The sequence below is a fragment of the Stegastes partitus genome, unplaced genomic scaffold (assembly GCF_000690725.1).
Source record: "Stegastes partitus isolate 25-593 unplaced genomic scaffold, Stegastes_partitus-1.0.2 Scaffold996, whole genome shotgun sequence".
Classification (NCBI taxonomy): Eukaryota; Metazoa; Chordata; class Actinopteri; family Pomacentridae; genus Stegastes; species Stegastes partitus.
Window position 1 is genome coordinate 51919 of NW_007578727.1, and position 14896 is coordinate 66814.

The following is a 14896-nucleotide window of genomic DNA, read 5'->3' on the forward strand; positions in this document are numbered from 1 at the left end:
CAGCAGAATGAATACTTTTACTTTTAAAGTAAATTTTAATGCAGATATGTTTGTCCTTTTACTTACATTCGAATGCATAACTTGTAACAGAGTATTTCTTCTCTGTCATACTTTTATGTGAAGATCTAGTTTTTCAATTTGTTTATATAATGTAATCAGCGAAAACCCAGCAGACACCTCAGATATTGATTCTTCAGTAACCAGCAGAGACCAAACCATCCTCTGGGGACAGTTTTTTTTCTCTCAGTGAGGACTCACATCTGATTTAACATTTTCATTAGTTTCAGACGAACTTGGTCACTGATGACTTCCAGCTCTCAGTGTCACAGGAAGTCTGATGGGCTGAACAGGAAGCACTGATTGTTGTTTGTGGACTGATAACAGATTATTAAACAGAGAAACTACAAACAGAATCACTTCTCAGGCCTCCATGTGCTCTGCAGTTACAAACATCTGATTTGCTAAGGTGACATCCACAAAGAGAAACCAGCCCAAAACCAGACTGAAAGCCGTCCAAGACAAAGTTTAAACCCAGTTAAAAAATAAAAAAGAAAAGAAAAGAAAAGTTCAAAACCTGTTTACAACACAGTTTAAACACAGTTCAAAACATTTAAACCAAATTTTTTTTTAAAAACAAAACATTTTTTTAAGTAGTATGAAACAAATGTGAAACAACAAAGCCTGAAACAAATCCAAAATAATATTCAAACCCAGTTCGAAACCAGACCTAAAATTGGTCTAAAACCAGTGTAAATCCAGTCTAAAACACAGTGCATGATGGGAAGTTCGCTGCAGAACTAATTATGTTTGTTGTAATCTGAGTTGCAGCACTACAGCGCCACCTGCAGGACAGAGCTTAGATCTGAATTCATGAAGACACAAGAACATTCTCCATCTGGGTCAATAACACAAACACTTAGCAAATATTAACATACAATCATTTTTTAAATCTTGAACTCCTCAGACTCACACTGCCTCCTCTCTGATTGGTCGAGGCCTCTGCAGGTGTCCTGCTGCAGGCACCAAGATGTTCTGGTGGCTGTGAGGTGGAGCCTCGGTAGATCTGACTGGGTTTTGCAGAACAAGTCTTTTCTTAAGGAGTCAGACGGTTCTATACAGCTGTGACATGGCTCTGTTTAGAATGGTCTGATTGTACCAGTGCAAAACCAGTCTATCCACTCTGTGTAGAATGGTCTGACTAAACCTTATCATCGTCTCATCATCATCAATGCTTTGGGGGGGAAAACAATCAGCTTGTTTGTATTCATTTCTTTAAACCAATCCCATTCATCGTGGGCAGAACTAAGAGTGGTGCAACCACAGTGTTTCTTCAGTCAAGTGATGGTGGAATTGTGGTGGAAAACTTGCAGCAGGGAGCTGATAAACAAGGATAATTCACTTTAAAAAAGGAGCAGTGCTGCATCACTGCACGATCCAAATACTCTACAGAACTTTCTATTTTAAATGTGTTGTTTCCTGATGTGAAGTAGATTTGAACAACGGTAGCGCAGAGACAATGGAAGAGGAGGAGAATGCTGTGTGAAAAGAGCAGCCAGTGACAGGTTTATACCAGAAGTCTACATCCGGTGAGTTTGAAGACTTCAACAGAATCAGCTCGTTAAACATCAACATTTTTCTAAGACACATAAAGCTCTCATTCAGATATCTCAGCTGTAAGAGTAGATTTTATATAATAAATAAATTTGGATAAATTTTTATTCTTTGGTAACAGTTCATGAAATCAGTAGCAACTACATGAGAGCAGCAGATTAAATAGTTCATCTTCAGCTGACACGAAAACACAATAAAAGCACAAAGCAGGGAGTGTCACACCTGAGCAGATTTAAACTGTCAGACAAGTGAGACCCACCTGAACACAAACAGCAGCAGCACAGCCACATGAAACAAACCAAACCTCACATGAGTCCATCCAACACACACCGGAAGTGACCACTGAGGACAGAATCAGACGTCTGAGCTGCTTCCTGTTCTGCACACAGGCTAAACTTAGCTTAACGTGCTAAACGGGTGGTCATGACTCAGGTGGTAGCAGGTTATCCACTAATTGTAAAATGAACTCAGATTAGAAGGCACTGTATAAGTGTGGACCATTTATAAAATTAGCTAAACATGCTAAGCTTAAATAAACAGGCCAAACTTAGTTTAAGCTACAGTAAAATTTGTAACACGCACAGCCTGAACTTAGCTTAACAGGCTAAGCCTAGCTTAATCTTCCACAAAAATAACATCTCAAATCTGCAGAATGAAAAGCAAGACTCGCAATAATCCGCTAGAAGCAGAGCAGCTCTAAGTGGATTTCATGTGCTTCTAAAATTTGACTGAATTTAAGTGTGTTCCACCAAAAATTTAAACTCCGAATTAAACTGTGAACCAGTTTTAACTGTAAAATCACAGTGCAAGAGGTTTTAGTTCAATAATGACTTTTTACTAATTTTAATTTTACTTAAATTATTATTTTACAAGTTATTATGTTTTAAAGGCAGTTTAATCGCATTAAAGCCAGACTGTTACTTTCTCCTGAGCTGGTTATCTTCAGCAGGAGTGTCACAACGGGATATAACAAATGCTAATGCTAGTTCACTTTTAGAAGGACAAACTAGATTGTGTGTTTGTTGGTTTGAAGCTAAAATGGTTATATTTAGCTTTAAAAGTTAGTTAAATAGGCTTCAAGTAGCTAAAGCTACAGAAAAATCTATGACACACACAGGCTAATTTTGGTAAAACTGGAGGAAAAACCTTTGGAGAAAACACACGCTAAAGTAACTTAAATAGGCTAAACTAAGCTAAACAGGCTAATCATAGCTTTAAAACTAGCTAAACAGATCAAACTTAGCTAAAGCTACAGACAAATCTCTGCTGCATACAGGCTAAATTTGGCTTTAGGCTAAACTTAGCCAAACAGGTTATACTTAGCAAAACAAGCTAAACTAATGTCAGAGTATCTGATTCATCTTTGTGAAGTGCTTTTTGGTTTGTAAGAATTAAGGCTTTTGTCTCCCCACACAAAAGTTAGTGATGGTTAGCATTGGTTATGTTAGCCATATGAACAAACTTAGCTCTTAGTTGTTGTTAGCATGCTAACATTATCATTTCCACCTGCAGCATGGTGCATTCAGGCACAGCAATGAAATGTAGGACACCTGAGTTTTTACACTTTGGTTTGAGTTCAAAACACGTGGTCGTGTTGCATCAGTCAATTGAAAGGCCTCTAAAGTGAATCCAGAATTTGAGAACTGCACATGCTCAATAGAGGTGATGCAGCGTTAACTAAAGGTCCTGAGTATGCAGTGACCAGAGGGGCTTCCTGAGGTGGATCGTGGGTAAGGCTCAGGTGATATAGTCAGGTGTGAACCAGGTTTAGGGGTGTCCAGAACTGTGGTTGATTCAGCTCCTCCTGGTGAGTATGTATAAGGCTCACTTGTTTGGACCTGGTGAGTCCAGTCCAGGTGAGTCCAGGTGAGTCCGGTCCAGATCAGTCCAGGTACATCTGGTCTAGGTCAGTTCAGATTTGGTCAGTCTGATGCCAGTATATCTGGTCCTGGTGATTCCGGTCCAGGTGAGTCTGGTTCAGTAGATTCTGGTCCAGGTAAGTCTGGTTCAGTTAGGTCGGATGTCAGCATAGTTCTTGACTACTCCAGAGAACCTGATGATCTGGACTTCTGAATTCCTGGACTTAAAATCCTGCCACAGGTACTCCGGTGACAAAACCTTACTGGGCTTGTTGATCCACATGTACCTGACCACAGAGACAGAGGTCATTACAGAACACAACGAGGGTCAGAACCTGTCCACTGACCACCTACCTGTTCAGGTGACTCTCCTCTTGCCACGCCGCCTCAATGCCAACTTTGGCGTCAGCCTCAAAGTTCTCGCGGCAGGTTCTGGCGAGCAGGTGAACTTCCTGCAGGAGGCCTCCGAACGCACCCCCACAGTAGTAGAAGTCACCCTCCCCATGAGCCACGTAGGCTCTGGAGGCGGGTCTTCGCTCATAGGGGAACCTGCTGCGCTCATCTCTATAGTAACCTGCAGATACAAGAAGGAGTGATGTCACACAGTCCAAATCATCTGATTGGATGAGGACAAATGTGAAGCATCTCAAGGACCCAAAAAGAACTGCATTTGCTTTGAATGGAGCTCTGAGGAGAACATCCACTGACCTGGATGGATCACAGCCACCAGTCCGCCCAGTGACTCGGTTCCCCAGCGACCGTGAAACTTGGAGTCGACATCCAGGCAGAAGATGTAGTCACAGTAGTTTTCAAGTTTCTGCTCGATCAGCGTCTGGATAATCTCCATCCTGCGAGCAGAGATCTCCTGCCAACGGTTGGAACTAGGCACCGACATCACCGTCACCTGGAGGACAAAGAGGGGTTAATGAACATCTAGAGGTGCTGCTGTCGACTGCATAAGTGACTGTTTACCTGTCGGCCAGCGGCCATCTTGATTTGAGGCACCTCATTTGGCCGATCAGTGAACACGTAAAAATGCACCCTGAAACCAACGAAGAAGTGCTGCTCGGCCGTTTCCAGGAAGTTTTTCAGGAACATGATGTACCTGCGCACAAGATCAGAGGTCAAACCAGAATCCTTCCGGTTGATATGGACACCAAGGCACAGAAATCTCACTTACTTCCCGACAGCGAACACAGTGACAGCGACAGTGATGTTCTTCGGTCTGTAGATGGTGTCAAGTAAACCTGGGTTGAAGGTTCCCTCCCAGACAACAGGTGCGAGCCAAGGCGTCACCGTCACCACGTCGGTGCGCCTGTGGTCAGAAACACAACATCAACAACACAAATAATCAACAACAACAATAGTCAGCAACAGCAGCAGCGGTCACTTACCCCTGCACAATGCTCGGCTGTTTGTACCGTAAACTGAAACACAAACATCAGAGAACAATGTGAACAATAATCTAAACAGTTCATACAGACACACAACAGTCAGACCTGCAGTTTGTCCTGAAGGTGGCGCAGCCGGACATTTCACTGAGGGCTCATTTTTCTGAACTGTGGAGTCTTGTTTCGTCACTGTGGGCTGATTTTTCCCTTTTCTGTGCAGTATGACACAGTGATAAAATAATTTAAAGTTTCAAAAAGACTTTCAGTTGCTCTAACAGCCGTTCTGAATTACAAAAATGTTTTACAACAAAAGAAGTGCAAAGACAAGAAAACTCTTGGAATCAGCATGTCCAGCATGTTTCCAAGTGTCCACAGGTGTTATAACCACTGGAAAAAAATCTCCACATACTATAGAAGTTTAACTGTTCACAGTTTTACAGCCTCTACAGACTGAGAGACAGTTTGTCTCCTTTGTCATTTTCCGTCTCATTTTTCTCGACCGGGTGCCATTTTTCTGTTTTGTTTATGTCGCTTCACATTTGTATATGACAGTTTTGTCTCTTTGGTCATTTTGTCAGGAACAGTCTTTTGGAAGAAGAAGGGAAGAACCTGCTGCAGACACTTTATTTTTGTGGATTCTTTAAATGAGACGTGTAGACTAAAGAGATTTTGTGGGATTATAATGATTTTAGGCTCAGATTTGGTTAATTTTTCTTATGGAAACACATCACAGATGACACGTTCTGATAGCTCTATTTTATTACAGTTTCTACCTGATACATGGTGTAACTTTGGAGATTTCTTAAAGATTTTCAAAACTGCAGACAGGTTCTGGGATTCAGACGGTTAAAGAATCACTCTGTATTTCTTCTTCAGGTGTTTGATGTGAGGTCTGATACTGAGCCTGCCTTTTGTTCTTCACTCTGTTCTTTTTTTTTTTTTACATTTACAGATGATTACATGGTGTATAGATAATGGATGGATGGATGTTTGGTGCAGAAGCAGAAACCAGGTGAAACTGTTGCTGCTCCTGACCAGCAGGTGGCAGCCTTCACACACTTCCAGCTACAGACTGAACCCTGACTGTCAGAGCTGGAAGTACCAAAGTACACTTACTGAACTACTGTACATAAAAACCACTTGGAGTTACTTTATTTGAGTATTTTAATGCGGTGTTGCTTTCTCCTCCACATTAATGCGACAGTTCTTTAAAATGTAGATTTGACATAAATAACAGAATAAATACAACACATGAACAGAGATTTAAACCAGCAGGTGTACACTTTGATATTTTGGGTGATTTTTTGATTATATATATATGTGTGTGTGTGTGTGTGTGTGTGTGTGTGTGTCTCTGAGCTCCATCTAATAAGCGTTTCACTGTTTTCAGTCAGAATTTGAGTAACAATGAGTAAAGAGGTAAAGAATCTGTTTGAACTTTTAAACTAAAATAAGTTTGTGCAAGATGTAACCTAATAAAGATTTTCTGACTCACAACGATAACAACAATAACAATAATGTTCTTACTAGTCTTGAGACACCAGATGAAGCTCATGACGAGAAAGTGTCACAACCACTTCTTGAGGTGGTCTGCACAACAACACAACACAGACACATGTTAGAAGTAAAACATTCACTGACAACCAACGGAAATAACAATAGATTTCATTTTGTCGACGACTTGTGTGTTTTTGTGACTTCAGGGATTTGATTTAAAGTTTAGATAAGAACGTCTTTGCGCAGCTTCAGACTGAAACAGATTAAATCAACATTAAACTGTGTTTCTGCTTCGAAGCTTAGAAGTTATCTGCACTTTTCTCTGTACTTCTTCCATGTGGATGGAAAATATTATTTATCGATCAGCTGCAGTTTAATTCAACATTTTCAGAATAAAACCACTTAATCGTCTTTCTATCCATTTACACTTTGATTTGTATGAAGTTACTCATGTCACTATATTATTGCACAAACAACTCTGTCTATTAATACAACAACTTTTAAAGTTTGCCATTAGTGTGAATTGTCATCTGACTGACAAAAAAACACCACAAATGCTGCAAACCAACCAAAATGAAACGCAAAAAGACCACAATTGAATGCAAAGGACAAAAAAAAGATACAAAAGAAGCAAAAAGAGACAAAACAAGAAAACTACATGCAAACAACCACAAAAAGACATAAAGTAACCAGAATGTGACGTAAAACAACCATAAAATTATGTAAAATGACCAGAAAAGGCCAAAATTTAACATAACCAAGAACAAGATATAAAACAATAACAGCAACTAAATTGAAATGACGACAGAAAGACACAAAAAAAAACACAAAAAAACTGGCAACTTCTGTCGCATAACAGCCACTAAAGCTGTAAAATGACCAAAACGAGACACAAACAGACTAAAATCAAATGCAAATGACTACGAAAAATATAAAACGACCAAAAAAAGTACACACAACCAACCACAAAAACATGTAAAACTAATGAGTCAAAACAAGAACATTACCGCAAACAACCACAAAAAGACATAAAGTAACCAGAATGTGACGTAAAACAACCACAAACAGACGTAAAACGACCAGAAAAGGCCAAAACTTAACATAACCAACAACAACATGAGGGCTGGACTCGAATAGCTCAACCTTCTCACTCCGGCCCCGTCGGACCCAATGCTCAAAATTAATGAGTCAAAACAAGAAAATTAATGCAAACAACCACAAGCAGATATAAAGTAACCAGAATGTGACGTAAAATAACCAAAAAAGGGCAAAATTTAACATAACAAACGATATCAGCAGTTTCCCTGAGGTTTCCACCAAAGGGATCAATAAAGTTCTATTCTATTCTAGTCTAGTCTAGTCTAGTCTAGTCTAGTCTAGTCTAGTAACCGAACCGCCAACCTTCCAATCACTGACCGACCTGCTCTACCACCTGAGCCACAGCCGCCCTGTTATGTTTGTGGAAACTTCACTGTGTTCAGTCCAGGAACAGAACGTTTCAAGTCCAGTTTGCTCAAGTGTAGTTAGTTTTATAACTCTTTAAGGAAAAACGAGTCCATGAGTTAAATGAACAGGACAATGAGAAATAAGTGAAGTACACTAATGTGATTCAACTAAGCACAGGTACTACCTTTTAGAGTGTGGCAACTTATGATGCAAAACAGCCACTAAAGCTGTAACATTATGAAAATTAGACACAAAACAAGAACAAGATGTAAAACCGCCAAAATGACATCAGGCGAATATAATTAACTGCCGAAAACAAACAAAAAAAGACGTAAAAACAACAAAACGACCACAAAAGATGTAAAACGTCCTAAACTCCGGGCTTCAACAATCTGCTCAGACCTTCCTGCTGTTACCTGACTCAGGTAACCTGAGTATCTACGATTTGGACTGTCGAACAGGTCAAACACACCTATTGTTTTATCGCACCTGTTGACTCAGAGATAAGCCACTTGAACCCGTCTCCACCATGAACACACAACACTCCCCCAGGTGAGCTTCGATCACGCAATTCATCAGAGAGTTCAGACATAACTCAAAGAAAACAAACATGTGAAGGACTTAAGGAAATATAGCCTTCAAGCTTATCTGCGCCCAGTACCGGACCTTAAAGTTTCAGTTACTGTTGGAGTTGAAAAACAGACGCTCAAGTCATTACATGGCCGAATTTGGAGAATCAGATGTTCTCAGACATGAGAATTCTTCTGTCATCACCCTCAATAAAAGACTCTTCAGCCACAGTATTTAACAGAACTTCGTTTTCCCCCCCAAATAACAAACTGAACCCGTGAAGAAAGAGTCTGATTCAGGTGTGTGAGTAGATGGCCTCTGATTGGTCGATCAGTGCTCCAGGTGCGACCTACCTCGCTTCCTTGTCTGAAGCTTTGAACCTCTCCTCGAAGGACAGAACCACTCTGCAAACAGACGGACAGGCGATGGATTATTGATCATCCCGATAATCGATCAGAAGCAGCTCATTTCTTCTGTTTCGTGTCTCATTTTTGTCGTTCTGCTGCTTTATTTTTCCTTTGTGTGTGTTTTTGTATTTGATTTGGGCATTTTTAAAAAAAAATCTAATTTCTCTTGTTTTGTTTTTCTTTACATTTACAGTTGAAACCAGAAGTTTACATACACTGTATAAAAAGCCATAAAACCTTTTTTTTTTCTCACTGTCTGACATTAAATGTGACTAAACTTTTCCTGTTTTAGGTCAGTTAGGATTACCAACATTATTTCTATTTGCTAAACGCCAGAATAATGAGAGAAGGAATTTTTTTTTGATTTTTTTTATTACTTTCTCAAAGTCAGAAGTATGTAAACCTCTGGTTTCAACTGTATTTTAGGTTTTTCTCCATTATGTGTCACATTTTGTGTCTCAGAGTCATTTTTTTCTATCTTTTGTTTTTCATTGTGGTTGTTTGAATTTGGTCATTTGTACGTCTCATTTAGATAATTTTGCATCTCTGTGAGGTTGTTTTGAGTCACCTTTCAGCCATTTTGTACCTTTTAATTATTGTTTTCTTCCGTTTGGTTAATTTTTTGCAGCTTTACAGTTGTTTTGTGGTCGTTTGCATTCAATTTCACATCACTTTGCAGCAATTTAAAGTGTATTTACGGCCGTTTTGTGTTAGATTTTACTGGCAGGCCTCCTCGCATCCACGGTCAAACCTCTGCTGATGATCCAGAATGCAGCAGCACACGTCACCCCGCTGTTCAGATCGCTTTACTGGCTTCCAATTGCTGCCCGCATCAAATTCAAAACTGTGACATTTACTTACAAAACCACAATGAGAACAGCTCCCTCCTACCTGAACCCTCTCATTCGGGTCTACACTCCCTCCCGCTCGACCAACAAAAGCCGCCTGACACCACCACAGCAGGGCCAGAAGCTGATAGCTAGACTCTTCTCCTTTGTGGTTCCATGTCGGTGGAACGAGTTACCAAACACCTTTGCACCAAATTCCTATCACCTCCCACAAAGCCTGCTATTGGCATCAACACCCCAGCGCACTTGAACTTGTTCGATATCACTTCTCCAGGTTGTTTTCTCCTCGATCTAGATCCCTGCTTGTGTTGCATCTGCTCTCAGATAAAAGCTAAATGGAAAGTGTAGAATTGCAGATTTTGGTCGTTCTGCAGCAACAACAACCAAACAGCCTGAGTTTGTTTCACAGCGACATGACGCAGCAGCACTGAGCATTCACAGCCACCATAGCTCTGAGTTAATGATTCAATTGGATAAATGCTTCCAGATCCTTTGTGGGAATTCTTTCACCACCACTGTCAGCACACAAATATTTCAGTTTGTTCTGCTGCGAACCTCAGAAACAATAAGCAGTATGCATACAGCAGATAAACAGAAACTAGACTTGAATCTGTCAAATGTTCATGGAAAAAAGCACAATTTCATTTCGATGAACTGTTTTTGTTGTGTGACAATCACAAACAAACCTTTGCATGTGTGTTAGTCATAATACATGATACTAGGCTTGACCGAGAAGTTTGCATATCCATCTGGGTCACATTTCCTGCCGTCTCTTAGCTTCCAGCTGAAATATTCATGCTGCGTTTCTCTTCTTTATTATTCACTGTTGTTGATTTGTTTGCGTCTCTTTCAGGTCTGTCCTTTTGCGTCTCATTTAGCTTTTTTAAAGCCATTTCGTATCACATTTCTGCTTGTTCCGCATCTGTTAAATGTAGTTGATTTTTTCTTTTTTTGCTTTTCTTTGCAGCTGTTTGCATTTAATTCGATCTTCTTGTGTCTCATTTAGACTATTTTGAATCTCTACGGAGTCGTTTCGTGTCACATTTTAGTAGTTTGTAAAGTTTTCGTTGTTGTTTTTTGACCCATTTTGGACATTTTATGTCTCACTTGAGCTGTCATTGCAGGGATTTTACATCTCTTTGTGTCATTTTGAGGTTGTTTTATATCACATTCTGGTAGTTTTGCATGTCTTTGTCTGTGTTTAGCTTGTTTGTGTTACATCTCCGGGGTGTTGGTTTAGCTCCGGACTCAATGTAAGAGAAGTCATTTCACGAATCAGCTGAGTCACTTTGACTTTCAAATTAGAATGTTGCTTGTTAATTTTTCAGCTTCCACTCAAAACAATAACAATACATTGTTGTAACTCTTGTTGCTGCCCTCTTGGCCAGGGCTCCCTTGTAAAAGAGACGTCAATCTCAATGGGACACACCTGGTTAAATAAAGATTACATAAAATAGGCAGGTACAGATGGAAAACATGAACCTTTATTCTCATTGTCTGACTAAATCCCAAAAAACTCTGTGAATGCCAAGCTTGTTTCTCTTGTGTATCTTTTAAGGCTGGTCCGAATAGCTATTTCCGGGCTCAGGATATTTGAGCCCAATTAATGACGGATATCCAAATATTCGGTGTGGTCAGTGGGGGAGCTTTTGTGTCTTTTTGTGGTCATTTTATGTCTAGTTTATCTTGTTTTGTATCAATTTGTGTCTCGTTTGAGTCGTTTTATGGGTCTTTGTGGCGGTTTTCACTAGTTTTATGTGTAGTTTCTGAAATGAAACTTCTGAGACAAAAAGTCAGAATTATTAAATAGTGAGTCAAAATTAAAGGACAAAAAGTCACATTTATGAGCTAAAAGTCAAAAATCATGATAGTGCATCATATTGTGGAATTATGAAATAAAAACTCTGAATTACAAGATAAATAGTTGCAAATGTGAAATAAAAGTCAGAATTATGAAATGAAGTGTCAAAAGGTTCTGTGTGTTACTGTGCGTTACCTGTAGGACTGGGAGATGTAACAGTACAGAACTCTGTGGAATCAAACACAAACAATAATCCAATCAGAATACACAAACTTTAATAAACTTCCTGCACAGAAAAGGGAACTTTGGAGAAAACCAGCTTTAACCTTTAAACAGTGTTGTTAAATGTGACTCACTGTGTTGGTCTTTGTTGGTTTGTGTTAGTCTGTGTTGGTGTACGTTAGTTTGTGTTGGTTTATGTTAGTTTGTGTTAGTCTGTGTTGGTCTTTGTCGGTCTGTGTTGGTTTTTGATTGGTCTAAATCAGAGGTGCCAAACTCATTTTCATCCCGGGCCACATAAGCATTATGTTTGCCCTCAAAGGACCAGTTGTAATTGCATGAGACTGTAGTGAGTGTATAAATGAAACAACTCCTAAACATGTTAACTAATTGTCTCTGCGTTTGATTATTATTTATTCTATGTACAAAAATTGTGCATGCATAACCAAAATGTATGTAGCAGGGCTCCAGACGAACTTCTCCAATGGTACCAACTTTCTTCGTTGGTGACACCACCTAATGATCTGGTCCCCCACCCCACATTTTGTCGGTTCACCATTGCCACAGCTATTCATGCACCATGCAGCTGATGAATAGTTGTTTTTGCATAACTTAGTTATGTTGCAATTATTCTCAGTGATACACGACTAGATATTTGTAGAATGTTTTCATCTGAAATGCACTACCGGTCAAAAGTTTTAGAACACCACACTTTTTCCAGTCTTTCACTGAAAATTATTCAATTTATTGTGCCATTGCACTCTGAAATGAAAGCACAGAACAAATAAGCAATTTGAGTTGAAAAATAAATCACGGAATCAATTTATAGACCAAAATGTATTCTAAACTTTTGACTCATCAAAGTCGCCACCTTTGGCAGATACAGCAGCTGAACACACTCGGGGCATTCTTTCTACAATAGAAATCAAATATTCTTCAGAAAGTTCTTCCCAAGTCTGTTGCAGAAGTTCCCATAACTGTGTGGCACTTGTAGGCTGCTTGGTTTTCACTCTTCTGTCTAGTTCATCCCAAACCAGCTCAATGGACTTTAAGTGCTGGCCACTTGGACTAGCTTGGACTTGTGTTTTGGGTCATTATCTTGCTGTAGGATGAACCTCTGACCAACCAGGCGCATACCAGAGGGTATTGCATGGCGCTGCAGAATGCTGTGGTAGCTGCTTTGGTTCAGGGTGCCTCTCACTCTGTACAAGTCACTGACCCTGGATCCAGCAAAACAGCCCCAGACCATCACACTCCCTCCTCCATGTTTGACAGTTGATGTCACACACGGTGGAACCATCCTCTCGCCTACCTGACGACGTACAAAGATCCTGCGTGATGAACCGAAGATTTGAAATTTTGAGTCCTCAGTCCATAATACCTTCTTCCAGTCTTCAGTAGTCCAATGGCGGTGTTTCGTGGCCCAGGAGAGCTTCTTTGTCTTATTCTGACGTCTCAGCAGTGGCTTTCTTGCTGCAACTCATCCTATCAAACCTGCAGCTCGAAGACTTCTCTTCACAGTTGAAAATGAGACTTCCTTACTACAACCAGTATGAAGCTGTTGTTCTGTGAGCCGCCTATTACGCAAGCCGTTAACTCTCAGAAACGTGTTCTGATTCAGTTGTGGCTTTGGGTCTGCTAGACCACTTCCTGTCAGAGCTTCCCCCAGTTTCTGAGTGCCTTTTGATGGTGAAGAAAATTGTTCTCACTGACACCTTGACTTTCTTTGCAATTTCCCTGAAGGAAAGACCTCCATCTTTAAGTGTTATGATGGTCTGTCTCTCTTCCATTGTTAATTGCCTTTTTCTTGCCATTTTTGTAGCAACACATGACTTTCTGCAGTTCAGCACTGTTCAGCTGATGCTCATGAGGGTCTGGTACTACAGTATGTTCCAACAATACTTTTATGCAGACAGAGAGAGTTGTATGTAATCAAGAAAAGTTGGAACACCTGTAGGAATTAGTAGCACCAGCTTTCAAGGCTGTTTCAACCTTCATTGCTGCAGAACAGCTTTAAATTGTTAACCCACTCTGTGTTTCCTGAAAAAGGCCTTTTTGTATAATTCTGAAATGTACATTATTTTTCATTTTTTGTAAGCAAACCTGTTTTTTTTTTTAACCTCTGGTTGTCCAGTCCTTACATTTGTACCATTTCAAGCTATTCATTGGACTAGCACAACTTGAATTGCAATAAATAACTGGAAAAATTAGGGTGTTCTAAAACTTTTGACCGGTAATGTATATATTTATTTTGTCACCAGTCCTGTTCTGATATCACTCATGAACTGGGCACAGGCTAAACAATTGCTGACCATGTGCATGAGTTGATGGTACATTTTACCGATGTTCCCTAAACGTCTCACATGCTGCTCTGGTGGATGCTACCAGGTGTCTGCTCCTCTGACAGGTGAGCAACCAAACATTTGTTGGAAAACAGTGGAAAGCGCGTTCTACACAAAGAAGTTTTTATGACCTGACTTTTCTACGAGCTGAGCGCATTTTAAATGTCCATAGCACTGGCCATCATGTTTGTAGAGTCAGAACTGTGATTGCTGCCTCTCCCTCTCTCACCTCGCTGTGTGTGTGTGTGTGTGTGTGTGTTTTTTTTTTTGTTGTTTTTTTTAACATAATCTCTATATCGCTTTCTTGGAACACGGTAACAGCGAAACTGACTGTTTTACCCACCAGGCAGAGAGAGACTGAGTCAGTGTGGAAGAAATATGACTATTTCCAACCACAAGTGGTGCAACTGTGCCTACGGAAGGAACCAGATCAGTCTGACAATCATCATTCACTTGCACAACGCGACCACGTGAAACTTTAGCTCACACACGCTTAAAAATGGTCACATATGAGAACATTTTGGTCGCAGACTGGAGCCATGTGTCGGCACATTGCTGTTATTATAACATCAATTATAACATTATATTATGTTATATTATATCAGGTAAGTCCTATTCATTTTTCAGATGAGGAAACACACATCTCTCACGGGCCACACAAAATGATGTGGAGGGCCAAAATTGCCCCACGGGCCAGAGTTTGACACCTACGGGCTAAATGGTCTGTGTTGGTTTGTGTTGATGTGTATTTTGTGTTGGTCTTCGTCGGTTTGTGTCAATCTGTGTCACCCTGTCTAGGTTTGTGTTGGTCTGTGACTGCTGCTGTTACTTCTATCCTCCATCTGTTGACATTCAGTCAAACAGCAGCATGTCTGAGAGCAGAGAATCACCGCGATACTGAAGGA

General features: G+C 40.1%; 1 protein-coding gene across 2 annotated transcripts in view; it reads right to left on the reverse strand.

The window, feature by feature from the left end:
* Positions 1-14896, reverse strand: part of LOC103366924 (globoside alpha-1,3-N-acetylgalactosaminyltransferase 1-like) — a 19210-nt gene continuing 4314 nt past the window's right edge. The window contains exons 2-10 of one of the 2 annotated variants that reach the window (XM_008294790.1): positions 11626-11658; positions 8728-8778; positions 6389-6451; positions 4865-4897; positions 4651-4785; positions 4443-4575; positions 4179-4374; positions 3825-4044; positions 1-3757 (exon numbers count right to left, since the gene is read on the reverse strand). In XM_008294790.1, the coding sequence (XP_008293012.1) occupies positions 3619-3757; positions 3825-4044; positions 4179-4374; positions 4443-4575; positions 4651-4785; positions 4865-4897; positions 6389-6451; positions 8728-8778; positions 11626-11658 (1003 nt within the window). In that variant the 3' untranslated portion in view covers positions 1-3618. The remainder of the gene's footprint in view (positions 3758-3824; positions 4045-4178; positions 4375-4442; positions 4576-4650; positions 4786-4864; positions 4898-6388; positions 6452-8727; positions 8779-11625; positions 11659-14896) is intronic. The other variant, XM_008294791.1, reaches the window with a different exon arrangement.